The 21,474-nt window shown below is 50.6% G+C and overlaps 2 protein-coding genes across 5 annotated transcripts in view; one reads left to right on the forward strand and one right to left on the reverse strand.

Annotated features, from left to right (window-relative positions):
• LOC124233828 (alpha-1,6-mannosylglycoprotein 6-beta-N-acetylglucosaminyltransferase A) overlaps window positions 1–12,524 on the forward strand; it is a 323,186-nt gene extending 310,662 nt beyond the window's left edge. For all 4 annotated transcript variants that reach the window (XM_046651070.1, XM_046651069.1, XM_046651068.1 and 1 more), the window contains 2 exons: window positions 5,944–6,101; window positions 11,901–12,524. In XM_046651070.1, the coding sequence (XP_046507026.1) occupies window positions 5,944–6,101; window positions 11,901–12,099 (357 nt within the window). In that variant the 3' untranslated portion in view covers window positions 12,100–12,524. The remainder of the gene's footprint in view (window positions 1–5,943; window positions 6,102–11,900) is intronic.
• A 6,612-nt stretch (window positions 12,525–19,136) lies between these two features.
• LOC124233825 (transmembrane protein 163) overlaps window positions 19,137–21,474 on the reverse strand; it is a 220,889-nt gene continuing 218,551 nt past the window's right edge. Inside the window, exon 8 of the mRNA XM_046651066.1 lies at window positions 19,137–20,133. Coding sequence (XP_046507022.1) covers window positions 20,073–20,133 — 61 coding nt within the window. The 3' untranslated portion in view covers window positions 19,137–20,072. The remainder of the gene's footprint in view (window positions 20,134–21,474) is intronic.

Below are 21,474 nucleotides of genomic sequence, written 5' to 3' on the forward strand. Positions count from 1 at the left end.
TGTGGGTGTCATAACTCTTAAAGGTTTGGCCGGGACTGGGTGGGGGTAGAGAGTTTGTGGAAAAGATCCCATCATGTACAACCAAGAGGGAGGGACAAGCCAGCCCCTGCACCCAGTGCTTCTCTCCCGGGAGCGGCCCACACCCTATCTTCTCTGGCTCTTTTGGTACTTCTGTGAATTTTTTTTCATGCTATTGCTTAGCCTTTGTCACAAAGGCAGCATTCTTACTTCTTCACGGTTGTATTCATTTGTTCAGAACAGTGCTTTTTCCTATAAATTTGTTGCTTAATAAACCTTTCTTATTACAGTTACTGCATGAAAATTTTAGAATAGTCAAGCAAATTCAGGGAAGTTTGGTGACTGGTTAAAATCATTGCTAGAGAGGAATGTAGACGTTCTGTGTTCTAAGTGGGCTTGTTAATGAGATTGGAATTTACTCTTTCTCTCACTCTGGCTGTATAAAGCCTCTCTGGGTTAGAATATTGTCCTTTTCTGCTTATACTACTGTCAGAGCCCCAGGATGCCAAAACCATTCAGTTCAATAGCTCTTTATTGAGCACCAATTATCTGCAAAGCACTATGTTTGTGATAAGCCACTAACTCCTATTCAGCCTACAAAATCCTGCCTAAAAGACCCTATTTCCTGGAAACCTTCTCTGATTGCTACCACTATCATGCTTCCCCTCCCTACACAGTTAATTATTTTCCCCTTCTAAGTGGCCCTTACATCCTGTTTGGATGTCTGTTTTGTTCTTTTCTATAATTTTTGAAATGTCAACCTCTCTTTACTAGACCGTGCGCTGAGCCTTTGAGCCTAGAGACAGTCTCATTCATGTTCATATTTCCAACACAGGCTTTAACAGTCATTTGTAAAGTTTTGAATGGATGAATCAAAACACCTTCGAAGCCAATGTATGATGTGAGTGTTTCACGGAGGTTTGTGGAACTAAGATGCCTGGGTCTGGTCCGAGGCCATTCTCTCTGTCCTGCACTGTTGCCTAGCTTCCTGACTGTCTCTGCTTCTCCTCCTGCCGTCTGTTCTCAGCACAGCAGATCCTCTTGCTCCTCTGCCCAGAACGCTGCAGGGGCCCCCCTCCCACTCCAAGGAAAAGCCAGAGCTTTACTTGGGCCCCCAAAGCTGCATGCACTGACTCCTAGACCTCCCAGACCCCATATTCTCCTCCTTCCAGTCCCCATCACACGTCCTCTGCTCGAGCGACACACAGCTAGCTCCCTGCTCCTCCTGGAACCTGCTAGACACGCTCGCTCTGTCGTCAGAGCCTCTGAGCTGAGTTTTCCTCTGCACGGAGTCTTCTTCCCTGTGACTCGCGTGGCTCACCCCTTTACTTCCTCAGGTCTTTTCTCAAATGTCACCTTCTCAATGACACCGTCTCTGGACACCCTCTCCTCCAACTGTCTCAACCCCTTTTCCTCACTTCGTTCTTTTCTAGAGCACTTACCACCTTTTAAGGATTTATTTCTTTTGTTTTTCTGTCTTCCTCACTGATTATAAGCTCTATGAAGGCAGGGGTTTTGGTTCCCTTTTGTCACCAAGTCACCCCCAAGAGCCTAGAAAAGTCCCTTGCACATAGGAACAGTAACAGCCAACTTATAGATCATGTTATTTATATCTGGCACTTTTCTGGGCACTTTACACACTATCATTATCTTAATCCCCTCAACAGCTCTATGAAGTAGCAGTTGATATTTTCTTCATGTTACAGTTGAGGAAACTGAGGCAAAGAAAGATCGTGTAAGTAGCCAAGATCACTCAGCTAGTAAATGGAGGAGCTGAGAGTCAAACCCAGGCAGTCCAGGCTCCGAACCCTTATGTTTTCTGCTTCTTAGCAAGTATTTGTTGATGAAAAAAAGAATGAGTGCTTATAGCAGGAGACACGACAAGTTGGCATTGCCATGTTCGCCTATGCCGAGGTTGCATGAAAAAGAAGACCCCCCCAGCCTTCCCGAGCTTGCCCCTAGGGGTGAGTAGAGACTTATGACAGGGCTGCCGTTTCAGTTGTGTCCTGCAAGCAGCTGGGCAAAGAGATGGTTCTTGTGAGCGACTGTCGTGTGTAATTCAGGCCACTCAACTTTTGCCTCTGGACCCTGGCAGCTACTTGGCTGCCTTGGAATATGATCTTTAACATGTCAAGGCACCTTCTTAGGAGTCAACTCATTTTATCTCACAGGAACTATATAAGGACTGAAGGACAAATGATATTATCTCAATTTAGATGTGAAAGCTGGCAGCGAGAGCTTGAGGGACAGTGGTGAAGACCCCCAGCTGGGGCTAGAATAATACCCCAGATCCTCGCGCTCCCTCCTGCCGTATCTGGTGTCGTGGGGACACCTTCAGGCCTCCCTCTGTTCAGTTTTATCACCTTCAGACTTTCCAGATGGTTCACTAAGTCTTAAGAAGTTCTGCCATTTTTACTATTCCCGATCCAACTGGCTCCCGTAACAGACTACTGAGAGGATGCCAGACCAGCTCCTGGTGAGCCATGAGCAAGGGTGCCTGGAGCACCAGAGTTCTGTGAAATTTAGCTAAGCTCACCTCATGAAGGGAACTTCAAAGATGTCGGCTGCTGTGGTTTACTGAGAAATGATCAAATGGGCAGATCCACCCTGCAGTGAGCTTTGAGGGCACTCCCCTTTGTGTAGACCTCATGGTGCCATCTTGCCCTGCTCGGGACGAAGTGCTGGGCTCCGTAGGGCCTCTCAGACTCAGCAAGTGTAGAGATATGGCCCTCAGCTCTAACTGCCTGTAGGTGTCCTATAAGGAGAGACATTCTATGATTATTTTTACAAGCTATAAAAGCGAGAATTTGAGCCTTCAACATGGGTTTCCAGTTCCCCGGCCTAATCCAGGGTTGGGCCAAGCTAAGTCCTAGAGGCACAGAGAGGAGATCTCTCACTTGGCTTCCAGTGAGCTAGACGGCATGATCTGGTCTGGATTCCTGGTGGTTTGCCTATTCTGTACAGTCGCACAGTAGGCTTTGGTGTACATTGGATTAAAAATCTATTATAATATTTAAAGGCTGTAGAAGTTATGAGATTGGGCCTTAAGAATTATAAACAAAGTTGCTTGCATTAGCCAGCCAGAAAAACAAACAACAAAGCAACACTTAACGTTTTCCAAACATCCATGCACTCACTCGGCTCTGATCAGCAAGAACTGCCCTCATCACTGCGTGTTCTCCTTCTTCCTGTTTGATGATGGCCATTCTTGTGGGATGGACAGAGCATCAAAGGCCAGCCAGTAAGTTTCCATATACTGCCAAATAAGAGAGTGACAGCCACCGGTGAACACTGTGTTCCTTCTCAGGGGACCCCGGGTCCATGCCGTCACCCTTAGTAACAGCATCCAGGCCAGCGTCACTGTGCTGCCTGAGGCTTAGCAAGCGTGTGGATTGTGCTTAGGATCAGCATGAATCGAGGAGTCAGATAAGGGTCTTCAGCCCAGTGAATTGTCCGTCTCTGGTGGTGCCCAGGGCTGTGAGGTAGGACACTCTGCCCACCCAACCACCATACATCACTTTCAGACTATTACGCCGGACCTTAATATCTTTAAATAAACCAGTGTATTTCTATCATCTCTGAATTATGAGACCCTTCTGGAATCTCCTGTCTTCAGCTTATAGGATGCAGGTTCTACATTTCCCAACCACCACGCAGTGGTGGATTTCTGCTGCTTAACCACCAAACCCGCTCAGGCTCAAGCGGCCGCGTCCTTCATCATAGGATCGCTTGATGTGGAGGAGCACGCGGGGTTAGCCTTACTTGACGGGGTCTAGATCCTGGATGTGAGGGGGCCTAGAACAGAGGCTAGCAATGAGTGCTCACTGCCTGCCTGCTGCCTTTCTCAGCGTGTAACAGCATCGCCTCCTTCAGGAAGGAGGAGGGAGAAACGAGCTGTAGAAATCGTCAGTATCATCGTCTTCGTTTTTCTGATGAGGAAACTGAGGCTTCAGAACATTACGTGTTTTGCCCAAAGGTTCACGGCCACTAAAAGGGAAAGGCAGGGTATACCCTCAGCTGTGTTCTTTTCTGATTTCTTTTGCTCGCTAAAAGTAAACAAGCATGGTTTAAAAACAAAAATGCAATCAATACAAAAGGCCCCTCCTGGATGCAGCCTGGCCTGCATTCCCAGGCTGCCCCCACCTCGCTGCTAAGGGACGCGGCAGTGCCAGGCCCTCATTTAGCATCGCTCCACATGACCAGCAGGGTGGGGCGCGAAACGCTTCCTCTGGGCACATGCGGCAGTTCTGGAAGCCCCGACCCTGGGATTGTTCATCAGCTCCTTGTCTACACAGAGTGAGGAAAGGAAACAGGAGGAAAAATAAAATATTCTGGAAGGACTTACATTGAAAAGTAAATTTCCTTACCACGCCCGACCCTGTTACTCCTTCCCCTTCTCAGCAGTGCCCACGCCAGCCAGAGATTCGTCCGGGAGCAATGCACGTGTGTGTGTATCTTTTTGTCTCCTGCCGCAGTGCTCGACAGAAATGGAAACACACTAGACACCCCCTTCACTCTGCTGCTTTCCCTTCTCAGTATGTCCCGGAGATGTCAGCTGGTGCACACTTGTTGCATTTTTTGGTATTGTTTGTATTTAAACAGCTAGCTGTTTAAATTCAACCTTTAGATTGTGTCAGGCCTTTTGCTTCTGTTCTAACAATACTGCTGTGACACTTTGTGTCCTGTGTAGGTTTCTTTGCACCGCGTGTCCCTGTATGTCCATCGGGTGAATTCCTACAAGTGGGATTCAGAGCCCAGGATCCTGACCACCACTGGTGGACACGCCTCAGGGCCAGCACGCCCCCAGAGGACTTACGCATGGCTCTCAGTTCTGGCAACAGACAGCACCTTCCACGGGTTGAGCAGCCCAGGGATTCGGGGGAATTTTGTGGGCTTCTGTGCCAAGGTTCAAGAGAACACACTCTGGTGCTGGGGGTGCATGAGTCCCCACCACTCGGGCCTGCTTGGGCTTGCTTCGGGCCAGCTGAAATGACAGCTGAGGGCCCAGGGCAGGGAAAGCGTCCTGCTCCTCCCCTGCCTTTCCCCCGCCCCACTCCATCATTCTTCTCACTGCCCAGGCCGTCGTTCATCGTGCTGCACAGGTCCCTTCCCTCTGCCTGGCCCATGTCTTCCTCGGTCGTGCTCGTTTCCTTCACTCCTTCCAGACCCCAGCATGGTTGGTCCTGCCCCATCCTGAGCACCCCTCCACCTTCCGAGCTGGGGGGCGGCTGTCTTTGCAGCGGGTACCGGGTTCTTCACCTCCTGTCACGCTTGTCCTCAGACAGTTTCTCTAGCTGTTGAATTGTGCAGCAGCGTTGTAATTGTTTTCAACCAACAAGCCCTGAGCACCTGCTGAGGCCCTGACCCCGTGATGGGTTCTCTGGCCCGAGTCTGCAGGCTCCCGGCTCTGCTCCTTTGCTTTGCAAAGTTGAAACTAGTGCTCACTAAAAGGTGTCGTATTAGGTAACTGCCAAGTTAGGTAGATACTGAAAATGTCTTTGGAATTAGAGCAAGGGAGCAGAACAGCTGGTGAAGCTGGGCCTAGAGATGGGCCTTCGAGGGCGGGGGCTTTAAATAGCTGGATTGAGTAATTGTTGATGGTAATAATAATGAATAGCCACCGTTCCTGCAGGCAGGATGCTGTGCACCTGATGTGTGTTACCTCTTGGCCTTGAACCGGGGTGGGAGATGCTGTTGTTGTCCCCCTTTCACAATTAGGGAAGCTGGTGGGTAGAGAGGCAAAGACTGGCTGAAGGACGTGTTCTATGGGAGCCCAGTTCCAATGCAAATCTGTCTGGTTCCCAACTTCTCCCCTTTGCTGCTCTCTCACAGTGGGGTGCCTCCCCTTGGCAGGCCTGCTTGACAGGCTCTGAATCCCCAATTGCATCCTTGCTCCCTGGGCTGATGGCTTCGTTGTCATTCTAGGACTTCTGCCACGGGCAGGTGATGTGGCCGCCCCTCAGTGCCCTGCAGGTGAAGTTTGCTGAGCCAGGCCAGTCCTGCAAGCAGGTGTGCCAGGAGAACCAGCTCATCTGTGAGCCATCTTTCTTCCAGCACCTCAACAAGGACAAGGACATGCTAAAGTAAGTGCTGGGGGGGGGGGGGGGGGGGGGGGGGCGGCTCAGCCTCCAGCTGGCCTCTGGGTTAGAGTTGGGTTGAGAGGGACGAGGTTTTCATTTCCAGGCTTGTGGGCTGTTGGGAAAAGATTTGGGAAGGGGAGGAGGTTGCAGCATGACCCCCCTGCAAAGAGAAAGTGAGGCCAGCATTTTTCTTGTTACGTAGGTGAAGTCACCTGGCATGCTGATATATTTAGAATTCAACTGGGGGTGTTGTATTCACATAAATAACCGTTTCTGGGCTTGGAGACTGTGGGAGATGTGCAGTTTGCTGATGTTACACAGAGGAACCGTGGGAGCAGAGATGGACACAGAGCCACAGGCATGGACAAACCCCCTCCCCAGGGTCCCCTTACAGTAGCCAGGTCCCCAGACGGCCCCCAGCAGCAAGGAGCAGGCACAGAACTGCCCACAGCCAATTCCATTGCCACCTCCCCCTCCTGCAGCCTCTGTCCCCTTTTGCACTTTATTCCAGCACCTCTGGAACATGGTGCATCGCAGGGGGCGTGAGCAGGCCCCACTCTGCTGGGTCCCTTAGCAGGGAGGTGAGTGTAGCACCAGGACTGCAGGTCAGAGCTGCACCCAGGAGGGGCCTCTGTATTGCTGCAATTTTTTCCCTCGTGCTCGCATAACTTTTAACGATGTCATTCATTTCCTTTGCATTGGCATTTTAAGTTTGGCATTTAGAGTTCCCAAATTTCCACGTGAGATTTCTTCTGGCCTGACTTATGACCCCTGTCAGTGCTAAATCTCGGCTCCCAGTTTTTATCACTCCCCACCCTGGGCCACATATTGCTGAATTACCTAGCCTCCCCTCCCAGCCCCGCTTAATTGCTCTAAGTAGGTATTTCCCCATAAGAGATTTGCTATCCCACCCCTAGATATTCAGTTGAGCAGTGGTAGGGTCCCAGTCTTGAAGAGGATGTTTAAGGCATGGAGTGGCCTTAGGGCTCGTGGCTTGCCTGTCCCCCATTCTGGCTTCACATCCTGTTAGAGTGCGCGCTTGGCCGCTATGGTCGTGTGTGGTGGTGTGAGCTGGCCTGGTCCCGCCTGTCAGTCTTCTTATCTCCAGTGTGGGATTACACCCATTTTAGAGAGAGAGTGTGGCCTCTGGCATCGCACCTGTGGGAAAGCTCTCCTGAGTAGGGATGCGGCAGATGCTATTTTCTTTCCGTTCTTTTATGTGAAGACCAGGCTCAGAGGCTGCCTTGACTCCACCATCACAACAAAAGCCAGGCCAGAAGAGAGTCAGTGTGGCACCCTGCTCTGCGACCAGTGAAACTTTGTGAGAGGGGGTGGTGGTCTGATATTTATGGAATGCCTAAATGGTACTAGAAGGCTCCATTTCCATAGCACATATCCTGAACTCTAGGGTTCCAGGAGGGGCTTCCCACTGACTCCTTTTGCAAACAGCTCCTGGAGCAAGGTGACTTTTTGAGAACCCAAGTTTCTCTCTCTGTTTGTACCGGAAGTCTGTACTCGCTGGTAGGGACTAGGGACCGTGGACATAGAAGTGTCCACATGCAACCCTGCATCCACCTCTGGGGGAGGAAACAGGAGAAGCTGCAGCCCGAGAATAGAACCCAAGTGGGAGTCCTCAACAGCGCGGTCCTTCCCAGCCAGGCGGGAGTCAGGCCTCCTGCCTGAGTCCTGTGATACCCAGAGACAGCACAGGGCCCCACACAGCCAGCCTGTCTCTGGGACAGAGGTCTCGGTCCAGCGAGTGGGGGGGAAGGAAGGAAGGGGAGCCAATGGGCCAGTTTCCTCTGTTCCATCAATTTTCTCACCTATAAAATGAGGACATCCTGGATGATGGTGAGATAATGTGCAGCCAGTGCTGGAGACAGGGCACAACAGCCCGTTCTCCCAGAGAGCTTTAGGCAGCAGAGTTGACCTGAGGTCGCCAGGCCGAGATCATGGAAGTCAATCCCCTCCTTGGCCTCCCTGTCCAGCCCTGTATACTATGCAGAGCCCACGAGAGCAGAAGGCCTTGGTGTCGGGCTGTCCTGGGGCCAGGCCTATGCCATGGGGTTGTGCCACTGTTGATATGTGGGTTTCCTTCCTAGGAGGCTGCAATGAATGCTAATTTTGCAATAAAACTGCCTGAAATTAATTCTTTGAACATAAGAGCCCTATTGAATATCTCGTTCCTACATCTGTGAATCCTGACAGTGTGGTAAAACCCCAGCTCTCCAGCAGGCCATTGAGGGCCTCCTCAGGATGGGGCAACCCTGGCCCATCCATATTCATGGCCAGTTAGCAGCGAATGGCTCCTCTAAGCCAGTCCTGCTTTTTATTCTCCAACTTGGGGCCTGGTTCTTCCAGTCTCTGGAAGTCCACAACCTTGAAGAGCCACCTGTCCTTGTTGTGTGAATGATATCACATCAGTCGAGCCCTGTGGAGCACCCTGTGCTGTCATCTTGAATCGGGGAGAATCAGGCAGCTGGGCTCTGAGCTCCTGTTCGTGCAGGGTGTGGCGTCAGTGACAGAGAGGGGACCACACTCTCCCATGCACAGAGCGTGCATGACTGCATGACTCAGGTGAGACCCATCCTCCACCCAGACCAGGGCTGGGGTGTCCGGAAGGCAGAGGCTCTGGGAGGAGCTGGAGTCCATGCTGGCGTGGCCCTGTCGGGACGACGTCCTCTCCATAAACAGGGACACATGTTAATGTGAGACCCAGCCTGTAACATTGTTTCCTTTTTCAAGTTGTCTCTTCTAAAGTATTAAATTATGAGAGTTTGGGTTTCCTTTGTGAAAAAGGGAAGTCTGAGCCACAGAGGCTAGAATGTGAGCAATTTGGTGTCTGAGAGAAGAGAGATGGCCCCGAGTCAGAGTGATCCCGGGAGTCTGGGGGGACCCGGCAGATGCAGGGTTGGAGTGAGTGGGAGGGGAGGAACTCCAGGGCAGGGAGGAGGAAGCCGTGACTGCAGGTGCATGGGGCTGCTTCCATCCCTTCATCCTCCGTGTGTGCGACAGACATCACAGGAGCAGCCACGGGCACGCCCTGAAAAGGCAAGGCATCCATCGGTGAGGGCGTAGGGGTGAGGATTGCTGGGCTGTGGAGGCTGTCTGGTTTCAGGGTGCACTCCAGCGAATGGGGGAAGGAAGTCACCTCACCTCTCTGATGACCTTGCTCACTAGTTAAGCAAGGATGACAGAGTAGCCAACCTGACTGCCCAGCGCTGTGGGACAGGGACCTGCATGCTAATACATCAAGGCTGCTCTGGGTGCCCACAGCACTGTTTCAAGTGCCCCTTAGGGAACTGCCTCGTGGTTCCACGGAACATGTGCTGCTGGAGTGCTTTGTGGGGTCTTTAGGCACTGTCCCTGGGCTGGCTTCCCTGCCGCAGCCTCGGCTGAGATGTGCTCACCCCCAGGGGGCTGTGCCTGGATGGAGTCTGAGTCCTGGTGACCTGGGGCTGGAGCAGGAGGGTTTCTTCATGGCTCCTGACAATTACACTCCTTGCCCTGAGGTCTGAAACTAGTTGTAGAGATTTCCACACTCTGGTCAGCAGTGTGCCAGGCAGATGGCTTGAGTTAAAACGTAGCAGCTGCTATAATTCACCTACATAAATAAATAGCATAAGCATACATCTGTACCCCAAGGCCACACTCCATATGGAAACTTTTAGTGCACAGTAGAGCTCTGGAGACCCCTTCTGTGGGTTGACAAGTAGGAGTATCCTGTGAACGACCTGGTAGCCCCAAATCTCTGACTCATTTTTCCTTTAGGAAATCCATAAAATCCCCACTTCCTGCTCTTGCCTTCATGGGGTCCATGACCTTAACCCTCTGGGCACCTCCATCTCCCAGCCAGCACACCAAGACCGATGGGGTAGGGCATTTAGAGAGGTCGCAGAGCTCCCTGGTGGCTGCGGGAGCAAGATCAGAGGGGGCACTGCCCTCCAGGAACCAGGCTGGCCCCAGAGCCACCAGAAGCCCCAGCAGATGTGCTGGAAGCACCAGATTAATGTTGGGAGGGGCAGGCAGGGCCCAGGCAGTGGTTTGGCTGCAGGAGGACAAGAGGGCGCAGGAGTAACAGGCAGGGGCAGTTAATGATGCTTTTCCCCCACATTTGGAAGCTTTCCAGAGGCAGCTGGAAACCTTGAGCTTCCCATCTGGATCCCCACCCCGTCAGCAAGAGTCGAGACTTCCATGAACAAAGCAAAAGGGAAACAATTGGCATCTATGTAAATTCACGCCGTAGGACAAGGGAGGAAGATGGCATAGGCAATCCAGCATCTGCCAAGGCAGGGTGACCATGACGATGATGATGCTTGTAATAACGATAATAGTTCTCTTTGACTGAATACTTACCCAGAGCTAGACTCTGCCAAGTACTCTATAAGCACTAATTTAATTCCTGGTCCTCCCCTGTCAGCTAAGGATTATGTATCCCCATTTCACAGAAGAGGAAGCTGAGCCACAGAGAGGCTCAGTCATTTGTCCAGGGTCACACAGCTCATCAGAGATGAAATCAGGACTCAAACCCAGGTCCGCCTGGCCTCCCTACTCCTCCTCCTCTGAACTGGTCCCCACCTGGCACATGGGACAGCATGCTGGACACCTAGTGAGGCCTTGTTGTTCTGAGGGAGCCAAAGTGGGTGGGACCAGTGTAACCCAGGCAAAAGGAGAAGATACAGGCTGGGGACAGGAATATGCAGTGGTCCCAGCCTGAGAAAGCAAAGCCACAAGGGTCTCCAGCCCACAGGCAGGTCAGCTGTTAGGAGAAGATGGCAGAGGAGCAGGAGTGTGGGCTCTGGCTCAGGGCCTGGGTGCTGATTCCTGCTCCTTGCATCCAGAAGCCTCAGGCACTTACCTCACAGATGGGGAGGCACTGCTGCCTCGGCCAAAGGTGGCTGCTGGGGTCCAGTGGGTCAGTGCCCTGGGACAGTGCCTCCCCCCCAGGAGACCATCTGATTGCTCTTCAGTGGGAGACTAAGGACATACCACAAGAATCTTTTTAAGCTGTTAATAAAAAAAATTAAACATCAGGGATTTTTTTTGGTGAGGAAGATTGGCCCTGAGCTAACATTTGTTGCCAGTCTTCCTCCACTTTATATGGGACACCACCAACAGCATGGCTTGATAAGCCATGCTAGGTCCACGCCCAGGATCCGAACCTGTGAATCCCAGGCCACCAAAGCACAGTGGGCGAACTTAACCACTATGCCACCGGGCCGGCCCCAACATCAGTTTTTTAAAATATTTGAATAATACACATCTTTGCCCCACTTTGACTCCTCAGAAGTAACCAGTGTTAAATCTTTAGTGCGTAGCCTTCCAGACTTTTTACACGCACGCACACACACACACACACACACACACACGTTGATCGCACTGTCCATCCCGTTCTGTTATTTGCCTCCGTCAAGGACGGCTCTCCGGGCCGGGGCTTGCATTTCTGCCCCCTCCTTTTTCAAGGGCTGCATAGAACTCTGAAAGAACAGATAGGCCATATCTGTTCAGCCATTCCTCACTTGGTGAGTATTCAGGTTATTCTAGTTTTTCTCCATGACAGACAGAGCTTCAGCAGGCAGCCTTGAGCACACATCCCCGCACACATGTCCAGGCGTACACATGCCTTTCTACAGCCTAGATGCCGCGAGGTGGAGAATTGCTAGGTCAGAGAGTGGCTGCCATCTCATATCCACAGCTGGAGAACTGAGCGTGCTCCCCACACCACAGCAGGTGGGCCGAAGGAGCCAGTGACAAGGACGGTCCCTGCGTCTCCAACCCATGTGCCTTTCTCTTCCTCTGCAGGTACGAGGTGATCTGCCAAAGCTCAGAGCTGGCCAAGGACATCCTGGTGCCCTCCTTCGACCCCAAGAACAAGCACTGTGTGTTTCAAGGTGACCTCTTGCTGTTCAGCTGTGCCGGCGCCCACCCCAGGCACCACAGGATCTGCCCCTGCCGGGACTTCATCAAGGGCCAGGTGGCTCTCTGTAAAGACTGTCTATAGCGGCCACTGGCTTAGCCCGCACACACGCTGCTGGGGAAGATGGTGGCTCCGTCTGGCCACTGGGGGCAGACGTCATTCAGGAACTCTCGCCAGAGCCTGGACTTCTTCATGGAAGATTTTGACTTGATATTGCTCCTCCCATTAATGGAGCCTCCCAGTAGGGTTCTCACCAAAATGAGAACCAAAATGGCTCCCGTCTAGAGCAGCTGTCAGGCCCCAGCCAGGAGCCTGGCTTCTCCCTGGCACAATTTTGTTTTTCTTATTTGAGGAGCAACTGTAGGGAGACTGTCAGTGCAGCTGCTCCAGGGTAGAAAGAGAGTCTAAAGGTTCATTTAAAACAAAACAAAACAAAACCAGAGGAGGACTTGAGCTGGTTGGAAGGAACTTTGTGTGGGAACATTCCTAAACCCATTAACTTATTTATTTGGGAGGGAGGGCGGGGAACCTGGGAGGGCAGAGAGGGACTGATCACATGTCTTGCTACTTCTTTGATTTTTCCACTGTTGACCACCCACCTTCACTATATTATTATTCCTGTCTGCTTCGGATGGGGTGCGCTCTGGGGATGGTGGCCGCTTGAGGCAGCTGTGGATCCTCGAAGTGGATGGTGGCAGAACGAAAGAAAATCTTGTGTGTGTGCTTGACACATGGCAGCTAGGGGACAGGCCTGTGTTGTCCAGAGAGCCCGGCCGGGGACCAAAGACAGGACTGCTTTGCAGTGAAAGGCTTCTTTTCTCTGTGTCCCCTCCCCCTACACACACACCCTGGCCCTAATTTCTGGTTGGGATCCTTTTAGGAACAAAATACAAGAGTAGGGAATTGACATTTGCTAGTCTAGTAAATTCACCCTTCCTCACATGCCACCGGGAGGAGAAAGGTAGAAATTTGAGACTAAAAGAGCCACTCTTGGAGGTCATGCTCTTTACCCGCTAAGAGTCTTTGAGCAAAGATTTGGACAGGGGTGAAGCTGGCCCCTAAGAACTGGTGGCACCATCAAAGCTGGGCTCCAGATAGGTGGGTTTGTGTTCTATTCTCTCTAATGTCTGGTATCACCCAAGTCCAGGGAATGGGGCTGTTGGTGAACTTGATGTTGGCGGGGTGGGGAGCAAGGGCAGGCCAGGATGAATGCAGCGTGCTGTCCTGGCCGCTCACCCGTGGTGTGGGTGTGGGTGTGGGTGTGGTTTGCAAGGGGTGGGAATCTGATGCTAGATTTTATTCCAGGTTGAACCCCCTTCCAAACCCTGGAGTCCCTGTGTACTGCCTTTGTGTGAGCTCTCCACCCCTCTGCTTCAGTGCTCTGGGTGTGTGTGTCTGTGTATTTCCTGCGAAGCCCTGGCATCTCAATGCTGGTAAGAGTGAGCCCTCTTTCCCCTCTTGCAGAATATCCCCATTATGAGCTGTCCCATGATCCACCCAGCCCTCACTGGTGGTTTTGAGTGCCTTGGTTTCCTAGTTCCGTGCTCCACGAGGGTAGCCCTAGCCTCCTAGCACCTTGTGTGCCCTGGGGACAGCTGGGCAAGGCTAATGGCTGGGTAGACCTTTGGGAAATGAAGCTAAAGGAAGAATCCAGAAGGAGCTGGAGCCTTTAGGTACAGGAAGTTAGAGTCATCCTGCTTCTCCGTTCTTTCCTGGTGCAGAAATAATACCAAATGCACAGCCAGCCTTTCTTTCTTAGACCCTCGGTGGGTCTGAATTGCACCTCCAATCCTGGAGAACAGAGGGGGCGGAGGGGAGGGACGGGAGCAGCCAGGGTCTCCTCCACCCCTCAGGTGGCCCCGAGCACCTGTGCCAGGGAGAGTGCTGATGGGGAGGCCTCTGCCCTGAGCATCGATGCAGGGGCCCCTCGTGAACTGACTGAGAACAGTCTCTGCCTGGGCCTAGCAACACGGGCAAAAGTCCAGAGGGAACTTGGTGATGGAATGTGAGTGAATGTGTGTGTGTGTGCTCCCGTGTGTTGTTTTAAGCTTTGTAAGGGCAGTTTCCCGCAGTAGGAGGAGAAACAACTGCCCTCCGTGCTGTTAGGAACCACTTTTCCCTGTGAATGGGTTTCTTGTCTCCACTCTAGGTTCTGGGAATTCCTGTGAGCGCCCAGGCCTGCGATTCCTGGGCCACCGCTGCCCTCTCCTGGGCTCTTCTGGGAGCTTCCAACACCGAGGCTGTCAGTGCAGGCATTCAGCCAGCAGGGGGAGCCTGCGGGCCAAAACGCACTTCCCTCGCTGGGCTAGATTAACCCATTTCAAAAAGAGCTGTTTAAAAAGCACAGGGACTGAAAAACCAAGGAAGCTGGAGAACAATGTCTTGTGGAAAGACGCTGTGCCTGCCTTGTGTCCCAGAAGCTGCAGGGGCCGTTCGCTGGCTGTCCCTGAGCCTCGCTCCCTTCCCATTCCTCTTCTCCAGGTCAGGCCGCCTAGCAGAGCACTTTCCCCACCTGAAGATCCCGCTGGCTTCCCCTAGTCCCGTACTAGAAGGAAGGAGGCTGGAATGCCACTGGTGGGGCTTCTGCTCTCATGCAAACGAACCCACACTCCAGTTGTTGAGGGCATTATGAATAGAAGCGGTGACACCCAAATATATCCTGGCTCCCAGGCCTCTACAGACTTGGCCAACTCTGGTCATTGGCCCACGAGAGGACATTGGGGGAGGGGGCATGTTCCTGCCTGCCCTGGGAGAGGGAGGCACCTCTCAGAGTGAGGGCTGGGAGCCCTTGCTGGCCTTGCTAGGGCCCCTCCTAATAGAAACCTAAACCAATTTGTAATTGAGGACAGTTCCACAGGGAGAGAAATCCTAAGTCAGCATCAGCGTCTTCCTGTGCTACGAGCATATCTTGCCTCGTCTGTAAGTTTCTGTACATTTTTTCCCTAAGTGAAATTTGGCTCCCCCATCCCCACCCTACAGTGTGATCTTAAGTTCTTAAAAAACTTGAGGGAAGACATTTATCTAATTTATTAAAAGAGAGAGCTTTCCTTGAAACATAAACGCTTTCAGGAGCAAACTCCTGAAAGAGGAAACACACTTCTTTTAATGCCAGCGAACACCTCGCTTATTTCCTGCATGTCATTTGGTTTGCACATGTATAAATGGGGAGAGGCTTTTTGCATTTTTGCCTAGATTGGGTTTTTGTCACTGCTTATAGTTTGCTTTTTTTGTGTTTGCTTGGAAATATTGAGTGTTTCTCAGATGCTGTTTATTGTTTCTCTGCCGTGCCTTTTCACTTTTCTTTGGGATTGGTTTTTGGAATCTGGGTGCTGTTGAAGGAAGAGAGCAGACTCCTCCAGCTTGGAGGTAGGACGTGTCCTCTGTCACTGCAGACGCTTAGGCTGGACGCCAGAAACGCCCTCCAAGACCCCTAGGACACAGCATACATGCACATACACCCCCACGAATCCGTGAGAACCCCAAGGTTCTCCCTCTAGACCAGCCCAGGCCCTCTCAGGCTGCTTGTCCACATCTCTGGGGCTGTCTGGGGAATGCTGGTTGCCAGTGGGCCTGTGTTCCCTGCCACGCGGGCACTAGGTGATGTGTGGCCGCAGCAGAAGAGCAGCCGCATCTGAGGGGTTGCCCTGAAAGGAAGCAGGCCCCACTGGGCTCATTAGTAGCAGTGGTCCCAAAACACTTTATCTAGTTAACATAAAGGAGACAGAGTAAGCACCCCATTTTTTTCTGTTTCCTTGGCCAACGCAGGGTGTAATACAGGTGACAACTTAGCTTCCCTTTGGGAGTAGAGCCCCAGTGCAACTCACTGGTCATGGAGGCATAAATTTGACAGGTTGAGTTGAAACTGTGCTGTTTCTAGGTTGGTTCGTGCTTTTTAGACCAGACCAAGGCAGGCCACCCCATTTCTCCAAGGTGGTTCACCTAGGTTGTGTATATAACTGGGACATTGCCGTCCTCTCCCACGCCCCCAGAATTCTTGATTTTAAGGAAAGAGAGTCTATTTTGTTAACGACAGGCTCTGTTGTATCTGTTACTATTCCAGGCCTGGACTGTTTTATTTATTTAAAAATATTTTAATTTCCACATTGGCTTCATTCTAATCCCGTCCATCCCCATAGGGCTACAGAGCACCTTCAAGTGAAGAGATGGATGGACATAGATTCAGACTTCTTTAGGAAGGTATTTCCTAAAGCTGAGAGTGAGTTCCTTTCATTCTTGTTGGCTTCAACAAAAAGTAGAAAACCAAGTTTTTATAGCAAAAGGCCAAATTAGCTGTATAGTCTCGGATGCAGAAAAGAATTACCCTAGCTTCCTTAGCCCTTAGGGTTTTTGTGAGGATTCAGTGTTTAGCAGTGTCTGGCATATAGTAAGCCCTAGTAAATGTTAAATATTGTTAGCATTTCATAAAATTTGAGAAATAAAGAGCTGAGCTCCCTCCCTATCTGTTGATTCAAAAGTAATCCCTACATGAAAATATTACTCCAAATTGACAGAGTGTTGTAGGAATGACTGGTTTAGGATGTCCAAGTCTCACGCCCACCCTGCTGGTTGGAATATTACCATCTCCCTGATACACTGGCTGATTTGAAAATATGCCTGACCTCAGCCCCCGATGAAACTAGGCTGCAAGAATTTATAAACTAGAGATGACAAGGGTGACCTTTGGCCACATACTGGATCTCACCCCACTGATGTCTTCTGGACCACTCTAGGGGTTTTCTTTGCAGAACTTTTTGAGCTAGAAATAATAAAATGAGTTTTCTCACAGACCATACCCCCAAAGTCAAAGTTAACTATATTCCTCTGAAATGCAGCAATAGTGACTTTTCTGTTTTTTTATTTAAGGGGAAAAGAATGACCAATGAACTTACTCAATCTGTTCTGTCCCCTGGTGGCCTGGGCGGCCCCTCCACAGTCCGAGCCACAAGGGTCAGACTCCTGGGCTGGTTGGCTGTCACATGTTTCTATCAAATGAGAACTTAATTCCATACCCGCCCCGGGGGTGGGGGTCATCTTTAGAACCACTCCCAGAGGCTGCTAGTCATTTAATGATGTTTCCCCAAATCTCCTAAATAGCGGTTTGCTTCTGTTTTATTGGAGTGTCAAAGTTTTATCTCCTCTCCTGTTTGGCCCCATTCTGGACAGACTGCAGTGGTGGAATATGGAGGACTTTGCTGGAGTCCTGTCTTTTGAAGATCCTTTGGATTCTCTGAGGCTGAATCAGCAGTCTATACTTCTGTGGATGTAACATTAGAGTTTACCTTCTTCCAAGCATCACTCCCTCTATCCCAGATTTTGTGAGGCCTTAACATTATCTCCCCCCACTCCCCGCCCCCTGCAGCTGATGAGGCCTGGCAGAGGGACGAAAGGGGAGCCATGTGCTCACACAGCAGGCAGGCCCCTGTCTGGGGGGGCCAGTAGCAGTGGGTGTTCAGAGAGCATTTGCAGCGCTGGGGTCTAAAATCCTCGCTGGGCCAGCAGGACAGGAACTTAGCGCAGTCTTCCACCTCCACCAAAGCTGAGATGGAGCAAACTTGGGAAGCATTTTGCTCCCTGTCGTGCCCAAGTATTAACAGGACCATACGGAACAATCGATGCCAAAGGAGATGGTAACGTCCTCTGTACTGTAGTTGCTGTCACAACCTTGATGTCTTTCTTTAAGCTAATGGCCGTTTACGTCTGTGTCTTCAACCAGCTTCTGGTACAACCATTTTTCTACTGTTCGCTTCTGGGGTTAAGTAGTGCAGGATTCTGCAGATGAGGTGTCGCTGTCCAAATGTACTGTACCGGTATAGAAGAACACAGCTTTGTTTTCCAATGTTGTAGAGAAAACTAGGGAGAACTTTATTTTTCAATAAACTTTTCTTGTGTGACAAGTGGAAGTGATTTTTGGGGGCTGGGTGGGTGCAGGGTCCTCTGCAGAACAAAGCCCAACTGTTGTCCAGGTGCATCCCCCCCGCCCCCTGACACTGGCATCCCAGACTCCGTCTCACCATTTGCAAATACTGCTGAAGATGCCGATAGGATGGTGTGTGTAAGGAGTGGAGGGGAAGGATTTTGCTGTTGAGTATTCTCTCCCGTACACCACATCCACCAATACTAATTTCAGAGCACCTAAAGGAACTGAATTAGAAAGTGGACTGGTAGATTTTATGTGTGTGGTAACTGTGTACTACATCAGATGTTTAAAAATCTTTAAGGATGCGCTAGTAAAATAGCCCTAAAAAGGCTATCTGAGGGCCTGTTAGACCTGGAATACATTCCCCCTCCTCACAAAGAGCTCTTTTTGACCCGGGGCTCAGTGGTCCATGAGCACTTGGTCAGGCACATGCCCTGGAAACACAAGGAAGGTCAAGTCCATGCCCACACCAAGGGCTTGCCTGTAGGTGATGCTGGAGGGCCATGGCTCAGCCCTCATCAGCACAGCCTCTGAAGACAGGGAGCTCCTGGCTGCTGCCCGGAGTGGAGACACCATGCAGTTTCCTTAGCGTGTTTAGTGGGACACAAATCCCGAAAAAGGTGCCAAGAAAAACTTGAGCATGTAAGTTTAAGGGCTGCTACTTCATAGCTTCCACAATGTATGTATTACATACACTGAGGAAACCTGCAGGAAAGAAACCTATTGAATCTTGCCTTTCCCAGACCTGCTCAAACAGTTGACTTTTTCCCACGTAACATGTTCACATTCCATAGAACACTCTTTCAAATGCTGTTGGAGGAGGCCATCCTGAAGCATCAGATTGAAACAAGGTCCGTGAGCTCTTAGACCACCTTCCCTTAACCAGCCTGTAGCCTGATGGGAAATGATGGGGGTCCCTCAGCCCCAGGCAAGATCAGCTCCAAGAGCCTCAGGTACCAGCAAATGAAGGTGTGGACACCCTCCTCCCCTACCCAAGTAGGGGGGTGGGCCTGCCCACAGAGCCACAAAGCCCATCACAACAGTCCTTCCAGAGCTCCACTCCGCACTCCCCCCAGGCACAAGCAACTCCATCCCACGTCATCCTTCAGCCACAACGGAAAACGTGCCCAGGACACTGACAACGCTCAAAGATAATGTCCCGTACCATACAAAACAGGGAAAGGTCTTTATTGGTCAGACACTGTCGCCCGGACGAGCAGCAGTGCTAGAGGTACAGAATGTTGTGTGTTGGGGGAACACTTTTAACGGACTCTATACCTAACGTTACATAAACGGAGAACATCTTGTTCCTTACAGAGGAGGAAGCCATCTCTAACAGACAGTAATGTACCATTACCACTTTAACACAGCATATAGATATATGCATACATGGATAGATTATATAATTATTTATTACAAATAAACTAGTTTCACATCTCTCAAAAATGGATCCTGTTTTTACATGTATGTTCAGGTTCTGAATGTACAAGGGCCAAGTGCTTAGTTCGTCCATGCAAAGCTCATACATATATCACTAAGTACTTTAAAAATAGAATGGTCTCCTTTTAGACAAATCTGTCTAGATTTAGGATTAGTAAAACGGTATGAAACTAATGAAATACATTGATAGGAATTAGGAAGTGATACATACTGATGGTTCTGGGTATGTAAAGGGCTGAGGGACAAAAGGATATAGTCTTCCCTTAAAATCTGCCAGGAGATGAGAAACTTGAACCAGGAGGTGGCTGGGGCCACATGGAGTCCAGAGGAGGTGGGTCTGGTCAGTTGCTATCCATTTCAGGCTCGGAGCACCACAAAACAACGTTCTGCCAAGCAGAGATGTTATGCTACCCACAAGGACCTTTTCACTCCAGAAAATAGAAAAGGTCAGTTCCCACTGGAAATGGGGAAACCCATCTCCCCTCCTGCACACATTGTCCTAAGGTGTTTGACGGGGGCAGTGGAGCGAGGGGGAGCAGTGCAGACCAACCTGCCGGCCAGACCTCATTCCCATGAGCACAAACTTTCCAAAAAAGAAATTGGATGTTCCGTTAAATATTGGCACCATCTGCCTGTGTGGAAACCTCTCATTGTCCTGACAGTCTTCAGGCGGATGCAGAGCTGCTGGCCCTGGCCACCTTCACTCAAACATCTCGTAGTGGCGCGTCTGCCTCACCCTGGGCACCATGTCGATGAGGAGCCTGCAAAGAGGAAACAGACAGGTCACCCCAACACACCCTCCACAGCCCTGGGGTTTGAGCGCTTGGAGAAGTAGCCAGGAGGCACTTTTTTACATGTATATAAGTCACATACCATGAAATCCACCCTTTAAAGTGTATAATTCAGTGAGTTTTAGTATATGCATAGGTTGTACAACCATGATTACCATCTAATTCCAGAACATTCTCATCACCCCAAAAAGAAACCCCATACCCAGCAGCAGTCACTCCACCTCCCCCTGGCAACAACTAATCTATTTTCAATCTCTATGGATTTGCCTATTCTGAATATTTCCTCTAAATGGAATCGTTTGAGATGTGGCCTCTCATAACTAGCTTCTTTCATTTGGCAGAATGTTTGAGGTTCCCCCACCTTGTAGCATAGATCAGTACTTCATTCTTTTTATGGCTAAATAACACTCCGCCGTATGTCTCCACCACATTTTACTCATCCATTCATCAGTTAACGGACATTTGGGGTGTTTCTACTTTTTGCCTACCAAGAATAATGCCGCTATGAATGTTCACGTACAAGCTTTTGTGTGGATGCATTTTCATTTCTCTGGAGTATTCACCAAGGAGTGGAATTGCTGGGTCAAATGGTAACTCCACAGGGAACATTTTGAGGAACTACCCAACTGTTTCCAAAGCAGATGCACCATTTCACATTCCCACCAGCAACGGATGAGGGTTCTAATTTCTCCACATCCTCACCAACACTTACTGTCTTTTGATTAGAGCCATCCTAGTGGGAGACAGGAAGCATTTTAACATTTAAAAACTCAGTGCCTTTTACAAACGGTTCTCTCAAAGGCCGACTCCAGCCCGGATGTTGGATATGGAGTCAGCGATGCCTGCGCAGCACTTCTTCAGTGTGAGGACCCACAGGGGGCTAGGACCCAAGGCCCAGGGTGGGTTTGTCCTCAGCATGGCCCTTCTACACTGACAAGTCCCTTTTGTAAAGAGTTCTCTGAGTGTGGGGGCCCAGCCTCCCTGCTCTCGCTGTAGCATTGCCCACATGTAGCAGGTGGCAGAAGGGGCCTCACCCGTGAGGACCTGCCTGGTGCATCATGAAAACCCCCATTACAGAGAAAGAAAGGGGCACAAATCTTCAGGCACAAAGGGTTACAGGGAGGACCATAGAGCAAACTATAAAAACGACAAAGAAGTAAAGGAGGCCTTTGTCACTTAAGGCCTAGGCCTCTTGTCAAAGTCCTTGCCTCACTTCTGTGCCAGCCACAAGAATATGACTCCTGCTGGGGGCTTTTCCAGTCACCTGACCTCACCCAGGCCCAGGAAGGTCACAGGTACAAAACGTGACCA

The sequence above is a fragment of the Equus quagga genome, unplaced genomic scaffold (genome assembly GCF_021613505.1).
Source record: "Equus quagga isolate Etosha38 unplaced genomic scaffold, UCLA_HA_Equagga_1.0 252_RagTag, whole genome shotgun sequence".
Taxonomy (NCBI): Eukaryota; Metazoa; Chordata; class Mammalia; order Perissodactyla; family Equidae; genus Equus; species Equus quagga.